General features: G+C 32.3%; 5 protein-coding genes across 8 annotated transcripts; 3 read left to right on the top strand and 2 right to left on the bottom strand.

The window, feature by feature from the left end:
- The first annotated feature begins 556 nt into the window (after nt 1-556).
- Nucleotides 557-2,341, top strand: LOC143424198 (zinc finger C4H2 domain-containing protein). Of its 2 annotated transcripts, none has more exons than XM_076896114.1 (5): nt 557-918; nt 1,023-1,194; nt 1,267-1,448; nt 1,573-1,782; nt 1,975-2,341. In XM_076896114.1, exons 1-5 carry the CDS (start codon nt 860-862, stop codon nt 2,102-2,104), a joined length of 753 nt encoding a protein of 250 aa, XP_076752229.1. In that variant the 5' UTR covers nt 557-859; the 3' UTR covers nt 2,105-2,341. The 2 variants fall into 2 exon arrangements, with proteins under 2 accessions (XP_076752229.1, XP_076752230.1); XM_076896115.1 differs by having other exon boundaries at nt 1,573-1,773; nt 1,975-2,340.
- Nucleotides 2,342-2,869: 528 nt separating this feature from the next.
- Cln7 (CLN7/MFS domain-containing 8) lies at nt 2,870-5,473 on the bottom strand. 2 transcript variants are annotated; one of them, XM_076896113.1, is made up of 9 exons: nt 5,363-5,473; nt 5,109-5,256; nt 4,786-5,029; nt 4,605-4,693; nt 4,300-4,519; nt 4,133-4,232; nt 3,919-4,053; nt 3,730-3,839; nt 2,870-3,634 (listed from the first exon to the last, which is right to left on the bottom strand). In XM_076896113.1, exons 1-9 carry the CDS (start codon nt 5,392-5,394, stop codon nt 3,126-3,128), a joined length of 1,587 nt encoding a protein of 528 aa, XP_076752228.1. In that variant the 5' UTR covers nt 5,395-5,473; the 3' UTR covers nt 2,870-3,125. The 2 variants fall into 2 exon arrangements, with proteins under 2 accessions (XP_076752228.1, XP_076752227.1); XM_076896112.1 differs by having other exon boundaries at nt 5,109-5,259; nt 5,363-5,455.
- Nucleotides 5,474-6,631: 1,158 nt separating this feature from the next.
- LOC143424977 (uncharacterized) lies at nt 6,632-7,513 on the bottom strand. The gene is made up of 3 exons (XM_076897400.1): nt 7,376-7,513; nt 7,161-7,280; nt 6,632-6,978 (listed from the first exon to the last, which is right to left on the bottom strand). Exon 3 carries the CDS (start codon nt 6,923-6,925, stop codon nt 6,725-6,727), a length of 201 nt encoding a protein of 66 aa, XP_076753515.1. The 5' UTR covers nt 6,926-6,978; nt 7,161-7,280; nt 7,376-7,513; the 3' UTR covers nt 6,632-6,724.
- Nucleotides 7,514-7,528: 15 nt separating this feature from the next.
- On the top strand, nt 7,529-13,806 carry LOC143424975 (DNA (cytosine-5)-methyltransferase PliMCI). The gene is made up of 15 exons (XM_076897397.1): nt 7,529-7,971; nt 8,041-8,614; nt 8,707-9,070; nt 9,150-9,476; nt 9,541-9,693; nt 9,764-10,223; nt 10,301-10,918; nt 10,998-11,324; nt 11,400-11,551; nt 11,645-11,979; nt 12,054-12,165; nt 12,242-12,391; nt 12,472-12,638; nt 12,735-12,975; nt 13,044-13,806. Exons 1-15 carry the CDS (start codon nt 7,845-7,847, stop codon nt 13,275-13,277), a joined length of 4,341 nt encoding a protein of 1,446 aa, XP_076753512.1. The 5' UTR covers nt 7,529-7,844; the 3' UTR covers nt 13,278-13,806.
- Nucleotides 13,807-13,810: 4 nt separating this feature from the next.
- Nucleotides 13,811-14,949, top strand: LOC143424976 (calcium load-activated calcium channel). 2 transcript variants are annotated; one of them, XM_076897398.1, is made up of 4 exons: nt 13,811-13,923; nt 14,248-14,325; nt 14,426-14,745; nt 14,810-14,949. In XM_076897398.1, exons 2-4 carry the CDS (start codon nt 14,262-14,264, stop codon nt 14,900-14,902), a joined length of 477 nt encoding a protein of 158 aa, XP_076753513.1. In that variant the 5' UTR covers nt 13,811-13,923; nt 14,248-14,261; the 3' UTR covers nt 14,903-14,949. The 2 variants fall into 2 exon arrangements, with proteins under 2 accessions (XP_076753513.1, XP_076753514.1); XM_076897399.1 differs by lacking the exon at nt 13,811-13,923 and adding an exon at nt 13,967-14,139.
- Nucleotides 14,950-16,769: the final 1,820 nt, after the last annotated feature.

The following is a 16,769-nucleotide window of genomic DNA, read 5'->3' as shown; positions in this document are numbered from 1 at the left end:
TTTCGTAATCGTCACGGAGATTCTTGTGGAAAGACGCTCGACATCCTCACGAGCTCCGTTCAAAAGTGTCGATGTGGAATTTCACCGTAAGAGATACAAGTAATCCTATAAAAGCTGATAACTGAGATTCTTCTAGCGCGCCGGAGATATCGCCATTAAGTGATCTCGTTTCGATAGAGAAATTTATTAAGTGAAATGGCAACGAGTTTGTCCAAAGTACAAGTTCTTCATATTCTTCATACTCCGAACACTTAATGAGACTTATCGTTGTACATCTGTTAATTTGTTTTTAATTAATTTTTAATACGAGTTAATATCATAGATTATCTTAAGTAGTATTTTATCGTCCATCCCGAAGCATAGATTTTCCTTCTGTTTATAAATAATGACCATCATGCGAACTTAATTTCGCTATCGTCGGTCCACAGAGTGTCTTCCTTGATTCTAATCGATACACTCTGTTTCAAAACTGACCGCCAATTTTAGCTCAGTTCACAGATGCATCGCTGAACGGCGCGCACAGTCGCATGCATCTTAAAACTCGCCGATGCCAATCTACAGAGTGACTTTTGTCACCGTGATTCATGAAATAAATTATCTTCATTGTGTTAAATGTCAACGGAGTTGGTTAATTTTCGAAAGCCTAAACGCTGAACCGATAATTTCAATAGGTTTCCCGATGAAACCACTGTGTATAGAATAATCGTGACAGCTCTCTCCCTAAATATTCTAGCCGCAATGCCTTGACAAAGAAATCTCATTCTTGAACTCGGTTTATGAATTTGACAGATTTGTATAAACAAATTACCTTCAATGTGACGGGGCTCGCTTAAACAAAATTGTCGGGAAACGTTTAACAATGTCAGCTACTGAGACCACGGTCATTTTCGCGAAGCTTGGGGCCCTAAAAGATATAAAGTACATATACAAATTTATATATTTACAAAGCGCTTTTTAGAAACTGCGAGATACTTCTAATAACTCACAATTCGCTCACAATTCACTCACACATATTTCGTTAGGTCCAAAACCTTACAGCTGGAGAAAATGAAGCAAAGAATTCTGCAAGAGGTAGAACAGACTGAACAAGAAGAGAAATGTTTGTTAGAGTATAAGCAAGAAATGGATCTTCTTATGCAAGAGAAAATGGCACACGTTGAAGAGCTACGACAAATACATGCAGATATAAATGCGGTATGATTGAATACAAACTTAACATCACCCTTTCATGGATCTTGTACATAATAGTTTATGTAATTGTGCTAGATGGAAGCTGTTATTAAGCAAGCAGAAGAAGCAAGGAACAAAGCAAGAGAAACAGCAAAATTAATTCATAACAACGATTATCAACCTTTAAAGCATGATATCGATCGTATGCGTAGAGAATTTTTAGGGATGGAAAGGTTACCAGAGCTGTATGAAACAGAATCTGATCACATTTCACCAGAGTAAGTTTAATTGTAAAAACAGGTAGAATTTACCTTAATGGAATGAGTTACCATAGAAATTTTACAATTTTACTTGTCTCCTTTCAGTTCAGCCTATTATCTATAGAATATTGTTTATTTACAGCTATTTTGATCGTCCTATGCAAAAGGCTGAATGGAGGGTGGAAGTAAGAGGAGAAGATTTGTTACCCCCTCTCACTTTGCACCATCCTGGTCATCCAGGTGGTTCCACACCTTTCCTTGCTCCTCAACCTCTTCAAGGTCCAAGTAAACCAGAACCAAGACCATTACCACCAGCCCCAGGCCCACCTGCTCCAACATTCAGGTACCACTGGTATATCGCAATTTTATATTATATTTCTATACAACACACGTATACAATATATATGTATATATAAATATATATACATATATGTCACCATCTTATAAAAATCTTATTGATGACTTTAAATAACAAAAGTGTACATATATGTATATATATATATGGTAGTGTATTAGCTCCTATGTTTTGTATCTTTGCTTTTAGGCAACAACCACCCCCTATGAAATCATGTTTATCATGTCATCAACAAATTCATAGAAACGCACCAATCTGTCCTCTTTGTAAAGCTAAGTCTCGATCACGAAATCCCAAGAAGCCAAAGAAAAAAGACTAATTATAACACCATAAGTGTTATTTATGTAATGTATTAAGCATTTCTGTCATTTAATTTTAAGTTTTTTATGACTTAAAATATTTCCACACATACGCTACTGTATAAGCATGCATTTAACACAACATGTATGCATGTATAGTAGAGTTTTTAAGATTTTATATTGTTTCATCATATTTTTAACTTTAAAATATTTACATCAACAGTGTGTAACATATTGAATTATCATAGTAATTGACGATTAGGTAACTTCCATGTTAAATAAGATATATAAAGAAGTAAAACTAGATATGTCCTATGATTTTAAGTAATTGAAACACATTACATGATTTTATTATTCTTCCTTTTACTCTTTTTATATTACGTACTTTTATAAAAATTAATATAAACTTAATTTCGTAAAACGCAAACACATACTGCTCTATCTATACCTTTTATTGTATACAATATTCAATAGTATAATTGTTTTAGTAAATGTATTAAACATATAAACACATTTTAGTAAAAAGTATTTCACTAGCTAAAATTATATTGATATAAAAATTCTCCTTTTTTTTTATTATAACTTTATCCAACTTTCATCGTTTTATAACAATCAGTGAGTTTACTCTGACATAAAATTTTATTATTTGTGGTAAGTACTTCAAAGATTCAGATTAGTGCAATAAATTTAATTGCACTCTTATTTTTATGTACATTGAGCTGAGTATCACTCTACCATTATGACACAAATATTCATATAATTTTCAGAATTATATACAGTCATTCCTGTAACAAAATTAGTTAACATTCTCCAAAATAACCCCAATTATATTCCAATTATATTCTCTCACTCTTCATATAGTTATTTATAAATTACATAACTATATATGTAACATATGTATTAAAACTCTGTAAATATCCATAAAAAATATATCTGCATTTCATAATATCATAATTGTATTTGTAACCAGCTCTTAGTGGCAGTTGCATGTACGTGTATAAGCTTGCAAAAAATAAATTTGCACTTGGAGTATATTAATTGTTATACCTTATCATATTCCTCGTTTTTATTGCATTTTTGTGCATCATTTAACCCTTGAGCATCATTAGATTTGAATTGAACTAACGGAATTTTTGTGTCGGGTTGTTCTTTATCTTCTAATGGAACTGTCCCTTTTGGCGGAATTAATCGTTCGTTCACTATTTGTAACCATACCATACATACTATTAATGTTATACCGGTAACACTAAACGTGTGATATGTTCCGAAACGAGTATAAATCACGCTAACAAATATCGGACCTAAAACACGAGACGCGCAACCAGCACCTGTCATGAAACCCATCCAAACACCTTGCGGTCGGGGTCCTAATACTTTACTAAAAATAGTCTGTACCAATGTAACACCTACTGGATACCCTATAGTAGTAAATGCATATCCTATAAAAAACTGTACGACTGTGAGCTGTGGTGTATAGGCACACCATTCTTGAGTACTTGGACACCCTAAGATTTCTGAACCATTGGAGTATTTTGTTACATTGTTAAATGCTATAAAACATAATAAACATTCTTATATGTATTTAAGTAATATGTATATGATATATATATATAGACATATGAAATAAGTTTGATATATGACTTACGTCCAAAGTCAGCAATTTTTGGAGGATCAGGTCCCCATGGAATATACAATATCCTCCCTATTACCATAAATAGAAATCCGCCGCATAGCATTACCTTACGTTCGTTAAATCTAATAATTATTATTGAATTATTATTATTACCAAATCTAATAATACTTTTCGCAAAAAATCCGTATAAAAAATGTATACCTCTTACATAAAGGTTCAATCATAACAAAGGTGATACATGATACCAGAGCACCAATACTCAGTAAAATACCCATATAGTACAAAGACTCTTTTTTCGACCATGCAAATTGATCCATTGTTAACGAAGTTCCGAGTCTACGAAAAAATGAAGAAAAAAGAAGATTAAAATATGGCACAGAAATATGTTTCATATCAATTAAGTTATTCTACTGACGTTTCAAGCAGAACGAAATTAAATACTAAGACAAAAAAAGCACAAATCAATGTCCAAGCTGCTAGATTGTCGGGTTTTATATCCTTCAATGTTTCTTCCTCTGTAATTGATAGATTCAGATAATAATATATCTGTTCACCATTATTACTCTTATTAACTATGATTACCAGTTTGTTTTCCTTGGTTTCGCATCTCTTCACGAATAGCAATTCTATGCTCAGTGAAATTCCATGGAAGGAATAAAATAAAATTGAGTATTCCCATTATAACATTTATCCAACCGGTCATAGTATACATATTAACAGGTAAATTTATAAAATATATGCCATCCTCTCCCAAAGATGTAACCGCGGCTTGCAAGCCAGGTCCTACCACAAATCCCAATACCTAACATAATTTTAAAACGAAAGCCAGATATACAAATTCTATGATGCAAGACACGTAAGCATAAGAGAATGTTAAATAATATTACCTGAGCAAGGGACACCATAGAAACAGCATGTGTTCTTTCTACAAATTTTGTAGCTGCTGAAAGATAAGATCGTGCCACAGCAATATTGGCTAAAACAAAAAAATAGCAATACATTAGCGAAACAAATAATGAAATTTTTGTTTTAATTAGTGATACCAAATTGATAGCTTCAAATATTAACCAGAACTAACTCCGACCAAGAATCTAGCAGCTACCATATACATTTTTCGATCCCCTGGTACAATTTCAAGTACACTATACATTCCGGATGCAAGTGTAAAGAGAGCTAATGTCGATAAAAGTGGAACTCTTATAGACTTCCTTTTATCTCCCCACCATCCTAACAAAGGAGAAAATAACATTTGTCCCAGAGGATTCGCCGCAACTATGTATCCCATAAATTCTTTACCAGCTGTACTATCCAACTGTAACATTAGTGTAAAATGTTCAATTATTACTTGTTAATAAAATGCCAAATTTACTACTCCGTTTTGTTGTACCCACTTTATCAAGATATGGCCATACACCTGTGAGTATAATACTAAAGCCGAGAGACATAAGAAACATGGTAAAGTAAATGACATAGATACTCCTCCATCGTTCTTTTCTCTCAGAAACAGTTTCCAAATCATCATCCACAGGAACGGTATTTCTACTGAAATCGGTAACACAAATCATTATTATTAGAATTTTGTAATAAAATTATAAGGAAGTTAAAGCAAAATATATACAAGAATTTTAATATTCTTTTATATTACCTCTTGCAAATTAGCTTCCTGCACCAATCCATTAAACTTTAAATTATCATATAAAACTTATAATATAATGAACTATATTGTATTTTTCTATAAATACAAATTGAAGATCTACAAAGTGATAATATATAATTGTAAATTAATGTTTCATTTTTATGCATTTCTGCTTGAAAAAAGATTAAAAATAAATTTCTTAAATTTGATTATTCTTCAAACATAATGATAAGTTACACTTATCACAAAACACTTGTTGAAGTTATTATCCTTCTCAATGGTTTTAATCTCATTTCATTAAATAAATGTTATAAAAACATTTATTACACATAATTTACTTTATTATACATTTATTATACATTACTTACTTCTTCCAATAATTAACTCGTTCAATTATAATTTAACCAAAAATATTCATTAGATTATAAATGAATGTCGATAATACGTCATGAACAAAATGTATTAAGGCAGAATAATATATATAATATTTTAAATTTATTATTTCCTTTTAAAAATCTGCGCAAATACATGACACTTCGAAACGTCCAAGTCACACTATCTATTACCGCGGATTTAAAAACGTTTGAACTTTACGTCACGTCAAATATTTATCAAACTTGTATACGTATGTATTAACACATTCCATATAATACCAATCTGGACTGAATTATAATTAAGTCACATTAACGTATAATTGGATAATAAATCACTGTCTGATTAACTTCATGTAAAACATGCATATTAATTCACTCTTTTAACTCATTCAAGTGTGCATGGAGCGGTTCAATATAATTATTTCATAAATAAAAAATTTTAATTTTTATTTAATACGCCTAACTCCGAACGTATCGCTAACGTACAACGCATCTTTTGTTTGTTGAGTCAAATTTAATCACATATGATGTAGACAAAAGAAACACGTGTTTCACACCTACTAATGTAACAGCTGATTATTTCTGTTTTTATGCAGCATACAGGGTAATTCATTTAAGGTGCAATTAGGCGCGCGAGAGATTCACACAGATTCATCACCACACAGTTAACAACAACTGTTATGGCGTCTGTGGCGACCAGCGCCAAAATAGTTACGTCATGCCATCTAGGTTCAACCAGGGTAAACAAATTAGGATAAAATAGTTTAAGCTTAGTTCTAAAACAGTTTGTGGTTAACATAAGAAATAATTCTAGTAATATTTGTATATAGTAGTTGGTAAAAATAGTTCATAAAGCGTCATACATACGACAGATAAAAATTCAATTTGTATAGAAAATCATATCGTGCAATCAAATAATTCTTTATTGTATCAAATAAAATTACTAGTCGATCCATTTAAGCGTGGAACAAATTTGTAAATATGTAAATAAAAATAATCATTTAGCACGATATGATCTGTAATTACGATTATAATTTCGTCTACTAGGATACCAGCCATCAAGGATCGGTGGTTTTTTTAACTGCGCGTCCTTTATTTTCATAAACTCGCTGTCTTTCTCTGTATATCTATCTTTAAATTCGTTTTCACACTCTTCCAAAAACTTTTTTTGCTCATCGGTTAGATTTGTTTCTTCCATTGTATTCTTTTAACGCGTATCTATATATTTGATAATAATATAATGGCATACAGCTGAAATGTTAAACATTAACGTGTAAAGATTGGAACGTACAATATCAAGTTTATTGAAAATTGTTTATATAAAAATTGTTTATATAAAAATTATTCAGTTATCATACCCATATGTTTATACTGTTTCTATATCGATCATTTAACTTAAAATTCTAATTTACAAATAAATAACTTCTACTTACCGAGTGTATTGCACGTCGCTTTCAGAGTATTGTAGGTTATCTTTGTATTTACAAGAGAAAACTGAATTTTATGTTAATCATATTATTCCAATATGTAACATTTTTATAACATCATATTCTCTGCAATAAAGGTATTAATCTAAATTCAATTTTCATTAGTTACTTTAACATCAACATGAAATAAATTTATAAATTAACTTGTTGAAATTACCAACCATACTATAAATCACTCTACGTAATCTTCAAATAAGTAAACGAAAACGCGGAAAATAACATTTTAGTTAAATAAAGTGATTTACTAAAGTGCGTATTAATAAACACACAACGGAACGTAAAAGACGAATTAACAAAATGTATAAAGTTAAATAAATAGGTATATAAAGGAAACAACTGGGACACTTTTGTCTATTTGCTATCGAGTATTCTCATGTGAATAGGCTTTGAAAGATTTTGGCGGTACAAACCGTTAGCGTTACATGGCTTATGCTTTATGTGTGTTGCTATTCAGCTGTGAAACTATGAAAAAACGTGTTCATTTGTAATCATTTCTAAAAACACGAGTACATACATATACCGATATTACGCTCCTTCCAAATTACATGTAAGAACTTCATTTTTTACGAGGTGAAAGAGAGCGATAATTTCTATAGGAAAATTCAATAGAAATAATCGATTTTATCCAACATGATATCCGCTATCGTACCGAACGCTGAAACTTACGAGAAGGAGAAACAAATAAACACTGAAAGTAATGCGAAGGAAGAGGAAATACCGTTGAATGATCATCTTGCCGAGGAAAGTAAAAATATAGGTAAGTTATAAATGTTTCCTTAAAACGATCTAAACGATACAGAGACTAAATTTAATATTAATTTGTCAGAGACTGACACTATGATACTTCAAGAAGACAATAATGATAAGAAGAAGCTTCGTAGCGGAAAATATATTAGTATAGATCCTAAATCTAGCTTGAGTAAAATCAATGGAGACGTAACTAAAAATGGGCTGTCGCAGAAGCAAAAACAAAAGTCAAAGAAGTCTGTGAAAAGGAGAAGTAATGGAACTGAAGAGTTAGAGGCAAAAGCCCCTATGTTATCAGTAGAAGAAGATCTAATGTGTGATAGCAGATCTGTCCTAGAATTAAAGGACACACAGTCAGACCCAAGCAATGAGTCTGAAAGCAATATTCCTAAGAAGACTAAAACTGAGAATGATATAACAAATACAGACGAGTCCAAAGTATCACACCTAAAACCTATTAGTGTTCATCAGAAATGTGAATATTGTTGTCAAAAGCTAACAAGCATAGACATAAAAATATATCCAGGCCACCCGAACGGCGCAGTGGAAGAGATGATTGCATTAACGGATCCTAGATTATCTTTGTTCACAGGAGAAGAAATCATGGTCCATGAGGGTGATGAAAGGCCACAAAATAAAATAACACACTTCTGGTACCCATTCCTTATGATAAGAAACATCAAAACATAAATGTTTTTCTATTATATTTCATTTTACATATTATTTTATTCTTTTCTGTTTATAGTGTTTATGATAAGAATGGGCATTTGTGTTCTTTTGATACTGGCCTGATTGAAAAAAATGTAGTACTTTATTTTTCTGGTTATATGAAACCTATTTATGAAGAAAACTCGTGTCCAGAGGGAGGTGTGCCTACAAAAGATATGGGACCAATAAATGAATGGTGGGTGTCAGGATTTGACGGTGGTGAATTAGCACTTGTAGGATTTACTACAGCATTTGGAGAATATATATTAATGGAACCTGCTGAGGCATACACACCATTTATGGAGTCTGTAAAGGAAAAAATTTATATGAGCAAAATCGTTATAGAATTCCTGCTGGATGAGATCAATCCTACTTATGAGGATTTGTTAAATAAATTACAAGTAATTTCTTGAAATATTTTAAGCAACATAAGATACTTTATTTTCCAATGCAATTTTTATCAAAGTCTACTATTTTCAGACTGTAGTTCCACCAAAAGGATTGTCTAGATTTACAGAAGATTCTTTATTACGGTACGCACAATTTATCTGCGACCAAGTTATTTCTTTTGATGCAGCAGCAAGACCAGAAGATCCTTTGTTAATTACAAGTCCCTGTATGCGAGCGCTAGTAACACTCGCTGGTGTAACATTAAACAAAAGAATTGCATTACGTAGAACACAACCTAGGGATCAAAAGAGTAAAAAAATCACTTGGACAAAAGCTACAACCACGAAATTAGTTAATAATATGTTCGAGACATTTTTCTCAGACCAGATAGCTAATAATAATGATAAAGAAATATCGGTATGTAATCAAATTTTTTCTGTGAAATGTTATTAACGTATTAATATAATGTATCGCTACATAGGGACCTAAAAGACACAGATGCGGAGTATGTGAAACTTGCCAACAGCCAGATTGTGGAATATGTACAGCTTGTAAAGATATGATTAAATTTGGTGGGTCTGGAAGAAGTAAGCAAGCTTGTAATAGAAGAAGATGCCCAAATATGGCTATACAAGTAAAATGATTAATACAGATTTTTACCGATTTTTATCCAATATTTTTCTAATATATTTTACTAATTATAGGAAGCCGATGATTCAGATCAAGAAGATGACGATCTCAATGATGCACTAATAGAAAATACAAAAATTACTCAGAAAATGATACTGAAAGAGTTCAAGCATGTAGAGAAAGAAATAGCATGGATAGGTGAACCTATTATAAGTGATGGACGAAGAACATTTTATAAATCTGTTATGGTTGTTGACGAAGAAATACAAGCAAATGATTATGTCTTGATTGAATCGAACGATCCTACTGTACCGTTACAAATAGCTAAAGTTATCTATATGTGGGAAGATAAAACTGGTGCGAAATTATGCCACGCCAACTGGTTTAGAAGAGGCAGCGATACTGTACTTGGTGAAACATCAGATCCTTTAGAACTATTCTTACTCGATGAATGCGATAATGTACCATTTACCTCGATCAAATCTAAAGCTACTGTAATCTATAAGACTAGCCCAAAAAATTGGAATGAATTAGGTAACTATACTATATGTATTCATGGTAATATCACATTATGATACTTTTGAGCATCGATTGATTTATACATATTTCAGGAAATGCAGACATATCGCCAGAAGATGAAATGCAAAATAAAAATGGGAAAACATTTTTTTATCAAAAAAAATATACCCCAGAAACGGCTCGCTTTGAAGATCCTTCTGTAGATCCTGTATGCCCGCGAAAAGAAATTAGCCATCGATTCTGTCCCGCCTGTGTACGTTTTACTGCGCTACAATGTTATTATACGCCGAAAGTCTTCGATCGAGAAGAGGAAAAAAGTAGCAAAGAAGTAACGTACGGTATGGTAAAATATAAGAACGAAGAATTTAGAGTTGGATCTGCTGTGTTTTTAATGCCGGGGGCTATAAAATATAAATATACGTCTACTTATCATCTTTCTCCGAAAGTAAAGAAGGGAAAAGCGGATGAGGATATGTATCCTGAATATTACAGAAAATCATCAGATCATGTGAAAGGATCGAATTATGATACACCAGAACCCTTTCATATTGGTTATATAAACTCGATCTATGCAAAAACTAATAATCAATTGGTCGCATCATCGGATATATGGATTAAAATTAATAAAATGTATCGTCCGGAAAATACACACAAAGGGCTTACATTAATGCAACAAGTCGATCTTAATATGGTATATTGGAGTGATGAAGGTAAAGTATTATTAAAAGCGATTGGTAAATTAAGTTAATGTGAATCGATTGATAAATATTTTTAATTCGATCATTCCAGTTTGTGATGTTAAATTTTCGGATGTAGCTGGAAAATGTTATCTAATCTATTCAGAAAATTTAAATCAATCCGTAGAGGAATGGACTGCCGCAGGTCCGAACCGTTTCTATTTTTCTCAAGCATATAACGCATTAGAAAAGACGTTCGTCGATCCACCGTATCGTGCTACGAACATTGGAAAATGTGGCACTGGAAAAGGGAAAGGAAAAGCAAAGTGTAAAAGTAAAAAATTAGACAGTAACGATAAGAAAATAATCGATAAGCCTGTAGATTATTGCGATGTGCCCAAAAAATTGAGAACTCTAGATGTTTTTGCTGGTTGCGGTGGTCAGTATAAAGCATATAATTTATAATCGCCTATGCAATTCAAAATTTACTCAAATTAAAATTTATATCATACAGGATTATCTGAAGGATTACGTCAAGCTGGTATAGTAGATAATCGATGGGCAATTGAGAAAGACGAACCAGCTGCGTGTGCATACCGACTCAATAATCCTGAGACAACGGTATTTTGTGAAGATTGCAATGTACTTTTACGAAAAGTTATGAAAGTAAGTTCAACCAACGATACAAAAGTCTATTTAAAGTTGAAAATGCGATATGTGTATGAATGTATAATATATTTTTTTTTAATCGTCGCGTAGAATGAACTATATGATAATAGTGGACAACGTTTACCTCAGAAAGGAGAAGTAGAGTTATTATGTGGTGGGCCACCGTGTCAAGGTTTCAGTGGCATGAACCGTTTTAACTCGCGGCAGTACTCGTTATTTAAGAATTCTTTAGTAGTGTCATGTTTGTCTTATTGTGATTACTATAGACCAAAATTCTTTGTTATGGAAAATGTTAGAAACTTTGTATCTTTTAAAAGAAGCATGGTACTCAAATTAACATTAAGATGCCTAGTACGAATGGGTTACCAATGTACTTTTGGTATTCTGCAAGCTGGAAATTATGGTATCCCGCAAACAAGAAGGAGGTACGGAATATTTAAATTGCAATTAAATATTTTATACGCATTATTGTATTAATTCCTTACTTATTTGTTTGTAGATTAATAATATTGGCTGCTGCGCCTGGAGAAGTGCTTCCAAAATATCCCGAACCAACTCATGTGTTCAGCAAACGGGCATGTCAATTAAGCGTTATTGTCGACAATAAAAAAGTAGGACAATTACTCTACTTATCTTTTTATATACGTAAATTTTATAGCGTTTTCGTCACATATTAATATTTTGCAGTATTCATCTAACTGTGATTGGTCCGAGTCGGCACCCTACAGAACGATCAGTGTGCGCGATGCAATGTATGATTTACCTAATATTCGTAACGGATGCAACCAGGAAGAAATGGCTTATGGTGACGAACCAATATCTCATTTTCAAAGAAAAGTAAAAAAAATGTTTGATAATTAATGACCGTTCTTGCTACCGACATAACTTCCCTTAACTACCTTCATATTTACTTATAGGTAAGATCTAAAGAGCCTGATGCGATATTACGGGATCATATTTGCAAAGATATGGCACCATTAGTTGAGGCGCGAATAGCGCATATCCCGACTGCCAGCGGATCTGATTGGCGTGATTTACCAAATATTGCAGTGCGTTTAAGCGACGGAACTTACTCGAAAGTACTGTAAGTCTGTAGATGTTATATAAAAATCATTTTCCAGGCGTTTTAATTTAGTAATAGTTATTGGCAAAATGGATTACTAATATTGTTCTGTTGTAGAGAATATACTCACCACGACAAGAAAGCAGGAAGGAGTTCCACCGGAGCACTTCGTGGCGTGTGTAGTTGCAGTGCTGGTAGAATGTGCGATCCTATGGATAGACAGTATAATACATTGATTCCATGGTGTCTGCCTCATACTGGAAGACGTCATAATCATTGGGCAGGCTTGTATGGTAGATTGGAATGGGACGGATTTTTTGGTACCACTATTACTAATCCTGAACCTATGGGTAAACAAGTACGTATTATAATAATTGCATTTAAAATGTTGTCCACAAATTTTTTAATTCCATTACTTAACTTTAGGGCCGTGTTCTACATCCAGAGCAAACCAGAGTTGTAAGTGTAAGGGAATGTGCCAGATCGCAAGGTTTTCCAGACTCTTTCCGTTTTTATGGTAGCATACTTGATAAACATCGTCAAATTGGCAATGCAGTTCCACCACCATTAGGCGCTGCCTTAGGTTTTGAGTTAAGAAAATGCCTGAAAAATAACCAAGCCGATCAGTTGGACACAAAAGTGGATGGTTTTAACGATTGATAACAATAACACAAGCGTAATATTTATGACAAACCTCATACATTATTTAGGATTTTAGTAGAACCCTATTAAATAATACAGATTATTTTTTTATCTACATAAATTTACGTGAACGTGTGTGTTCAGTAAAACTCTTTACGCGACCAAAAGTATTATGTGATGCATATCAGGTATGCAATATCAACGGCAAAGAGTGCAACATTTATTTCAGTACGTATAATAATTTTCAATAGTAGGGTAGTAACAGTATTTTAAGTTAACTTATAATTTTTAAAACCTTAAGATCTTTTGTACGTATGTACCCACACGAGGTGCTTTATATTAAAAGCATTTGTAACTTTATCACGTTGCATGTACATATATTGTATTTCTACATTTATATGCGTTAAAGATAATACTGTGTTTACCGATATAATTATAAAAAGTAGATGAAAAAGGTGGCAACTCGGGATAAAGTTAAATTAAAGAATAGAAAAAATATTTATTGTGAAATAAAAAGATTTTGTAATGTAATCACACCCTTAGTTTTTTTTTTTTAAACACATAAATACGCTTATCAATCGTTTAATATTTACCCAATTTTATGCGCAAAAGGATATTTCATTTGTATCTGTAAAATCCACACACGTGCACGTATTAATAAAAGGTATATAATAAATATTAATTTAACACCCATTCACACACAACAATTCATACTATCATTCATGTCCTATAAGGTATAGGAAGTGGTTACATATTTTTAACGTACTGATTGTATGTTTAAATAATTTCAACGGTATTTGGCGAATTTTTTCTGTTGATATGTGGGTAGATACTATTTTAATTGTATTTATTAGTATTTGTACAGCTTTATTAGGAGAAGGTAAGGGTTAATTTTGATTGTTGTTGTTGTTTCAACTTTAAGGTTATACATTCTCCTTACTTGCATATTATGCTTTTCTAAATAACTTTTATATGATATTATTCACAGGCTTAACATGGTTGATGGTTTATAGAACAGAGAAATATCAAAAATTAAAAGCTGAAGTGGAAAAACAAAGTAAAAAATGTAAGATTTTATCTAATGATTGAACTCAAAGAACATCCATTGTTTAAATGTCTTTTTTTAAAAAAACCATTTTCAATACTTGAAATCGTTCTAATTTTAGTGGAAAAAAGGAAAGAGGCACATGGAGATTCATTAGATAAGCAACAAAAGAAGAAGATTGAACGCGAAGAAGAAAGGCTTAAGAATAACAATAGAGATTTGTCTCTTGTAAAAATGAAATCAATGTTTGCTATTGGATTTGCATTTACAGCTCTCCTAAGTATGTTTAATAGTATTTTTGATGGCAGAGTTGTTGCAAGGTTACCTTTTGTACCAATTAGTTGGATACAAGGTTTATCGCATAGAAACCTTCCAGGAGATGATTATACAGAGTGTTCATTTATTTTTCTGTACATACTATGCACTATGAGTATCAGACAGGTAAATTTATACTGTAATTCTTTTCTTGTTAGTTGTATTCTAATGAATTTATGTATGATTGTAGAATATCCAGAAAATGCTTGGATTTGCACCTTCTAGAACTGCTAGTAAACAAAGTGGGAGTATCTTTGGTCCCCCGCCTCAACAATTCAAATAAGGTTTGACTGATGTTAAATTAAAAATGTAATGTTGTATGATTTGTTGTATGATTAGCATTTCAATTTTACTACCAAATTCATTAAAATGCCCGTTATTACACATCTATTGCTTTCTTGACTTCGTTTCCGCTTCTCTTTCCTTCTCTCTGTTACTCTCTCCCATCTTAATTACAGAATTTTAGAGTACTGCTGATTAAATAAAGGAATTGCTTAATTTTCATTGAATAGAAAGAGTAAGATAAATTATATCTCTCACTTCAAAGGTAAGAGAGAGAGAAAGATATATAAGAAAGCTATAAGAAAGAGTGAGACAGATGGTACTGACCCTATTCTAGAACCCGTGGCGCCATCTCTGTGAAAAGCGCTCAAACTGTTCGCTCAGCATTATCGACAGTGAAGTAAACTACTGAGAACTACTAGCGCCATCTCTACGGAAGGTACTGAAACTAGGTCGGTAATTAGTTTCAGTACATTCCGTAGAGATGGCGCTAGTAGTTCTCAGTAGTTTACTTCGCTGTCGATAACGCTGAGCGAACAGTTTGAGCACTTTTCACAGAGATGGCGCCACGGGTTCTAGAGTAGAGTCAGTACCATCTGTCTCACTCTTTCTTATACCTTTCTTATATATCTTTCTCTCTCTCTTACCTTTGAAGTGAGAGATATAATTTATCTTACTCTTTCTATTCAATGAAAATTAAGCAATTCCTTTATTTAATCAGCAGTACTCTAAAATTCTGTAATTAATACAGCTGATACTACACCTGGAAAGCAAATAAAAAGTTCACATAAACCTAGGTCTTATTTGGAGTGGAGTCTTTGATGTAGATTCTTGTAGGTATACCTACTGGAACGAAACAGCACGAAGCTGGAACTGGGAAGTCCATAATTCGACGGAAAAAGATGGTTTTCTCACCGGTTTTGGCAAGCGGGGGGAATAGCCATGGCCACAAATATTAAACTTAAGAAACCATATCTGTCACTCAAGGGAGCCCTATAGGGGTGAGGAAATCTCTGGGTTGGGCCGGGATACAGAGTATTGGGTCTGTTGAGTGACAGGAATGGCCCACATATGAACACTGCGGAGTTGCAGCACCCTTTATTTCCATTTAGTAAAATTGGTTGTAAAATTAAAATTGGTAATAAGATTAGTCGTTAAAAATTTTCTGTGGAAAGCCGTGTTTAGGATAAAAAATGAAATGAACCATTCGAGTCCTGTAAATGCATATACAGTTCACCTGCGGTTTTCACCATTTCATACAAAATTTCTTTGCTTCCGTGCGGCGAAATAAAAAAACTCGTTATATTATCAGAAGGTTTAATGAATAAAGAAGTTTTTCTGAAATTTTCTGCCCTCCACATGTAAGAATAATTACTTAAATAGGAATTTCTTTTAGGACTTACTGTTTGGAAGATACAATCGATAATATCAGTGAAACTGCTGTTTCCCTGAAAAAAACATAAACCCCAATTTTCTCTGCCATTTTTACAAATCGGATCTAGGTGTATATGAACTTTTTTCTTGCTTTTAAGATGTAGTATCAGCTGTAAAAATTTATCACACAAGTAGTGAATCACCCTGTATTAAACATATTTAAATACACGTGTAATAAATGTATATTTAATATTGATATGTCATCTTTTAATTGAACTTTATATATAATACATTGTGTTGCTGATGAATGTTATATTATTAATCATTGTTTAAAGATATAACTATTAACACTTTATAACAAATGTATAATTTTAATAAAAATAATAACTATAAATATAAAAATAGTGTTTGCTCGTATAAAAATAGGCAGAAGAAGAAATATTTAAGAATGAAATATTTAAAAATAAGGAGAGAAGAGTAATAAAATTTAAGAA

This window comes from Xylocopa sonorina, chromosome 6 (assembly GCF_050948175.1).
Source record: "Xylocopa sonorina isolate GNS202 chromosome 6, iyXylSono1_principal, whole genome shotgun sequence".
In the NCBI taxonomy this organism is placed as follows: domain Eukaryota; kingdom Metazoa; phylum Arthropoda; class Insecta; order Hymenoptera; family Apidae; genus Xylocopa; species Xylocopa sonorina.
This window is presented reverse-complemented; position numbering and strand designations above follow the sequence as displayed.

Excerpts from the sequence above, each read along its gene's own strand:
- LOC143424198 (XM_076896114.1), top strand. The coding sequence starts at position 860 with ATGTCAGCTACTGAGACCACGGTCATTTTCGCGAAGCTTGGGGCCCTA. Across the intron at positions 919-1,022 it reads GGGGCCCTAAAAGATATAAA|GTCCAAAACCTTACAGCTGG; the intron begins GTACATATACAA and ends ATATTTCGTTAG. Across the intron at positions 1,449-1,572 it reads TCTGATCACATTTCACCAGA|CTATTTTGATCGTCCTATGC; the intron begins GTAAGTTTAATT and ends GTTTATTTACAG.
- Cln7 (XM_076896112.1), bottom strand. The coding sequence starts at position 5,394 with ATGGATTGGTGCAGGAAGCTAATTTGCAAGAG. Across the intron at positions 4,694-4,785 it reads CTTGGTCGGAGTTAGTTCTG|CCAATATTGCTGTGGCACGA; the intron begins GTTAATATTTGA and ends TTTTTGTTTTAG. Across the intron at positions 3,635-3,729 it reads AAAAATTGCTGACTTTGGAC|CATTTAACAATGTAACAAAA; the intron begins GTAAGTCATATA and ends TATGTTTTATAG.
- LOC143424977 (XM_076897400.1), bottom strand. The coding sequence starts at position 6,925 with ATGGAAGAAACAAATCTAACCGATGAGCAAAAAAAGTTTTTGGAAGAG.
- LOC143424975 (XM_076897397.1), top strand. The coding sequence starts at position 7,845 with ATGATATCCGCTATCGTACCGAACGCTGAAACTTACGAGAAGGAGAAA. Across the intron at positions 8,615-8,706 it reads AATAAAATAACACACTTCTG|TGTTTATGATAAGAATGGGC; the intron begins GTACCCATTCCT and ends TTCTGTTTATAG. Across the intron at positions 9,071-9,149 it reads ATTTGTTAAATAAATTACAA|ACTGTAGTTCCACCAAAAGG; the intron begins GTAATTTCTTGA and ends TACTATTTTCAG.
- LOC143424976 (XM_076897399.1), top strand. The coding sequence starts at position 14,079 with ATGTGGGTAGATACTATTTTAATTGTATTTATTAGTATTTGTACAGCT. Across the intron at positions 14,326-14,425 it reads GGAAAAACAAAGTAAAAAAT|TGGAAAAAAGGAAAGAGGCA; the intron begins GTAAGATTTTAT and ends TTCTAATTTTAG. Across the intron at positions 14,746-14,809 it reads GCACTATGAGTATCAGACAG|AATATCCAGAAAATGCTTGG; the intron begins GTAAATTTATAC and ends GTATGATTGTAG.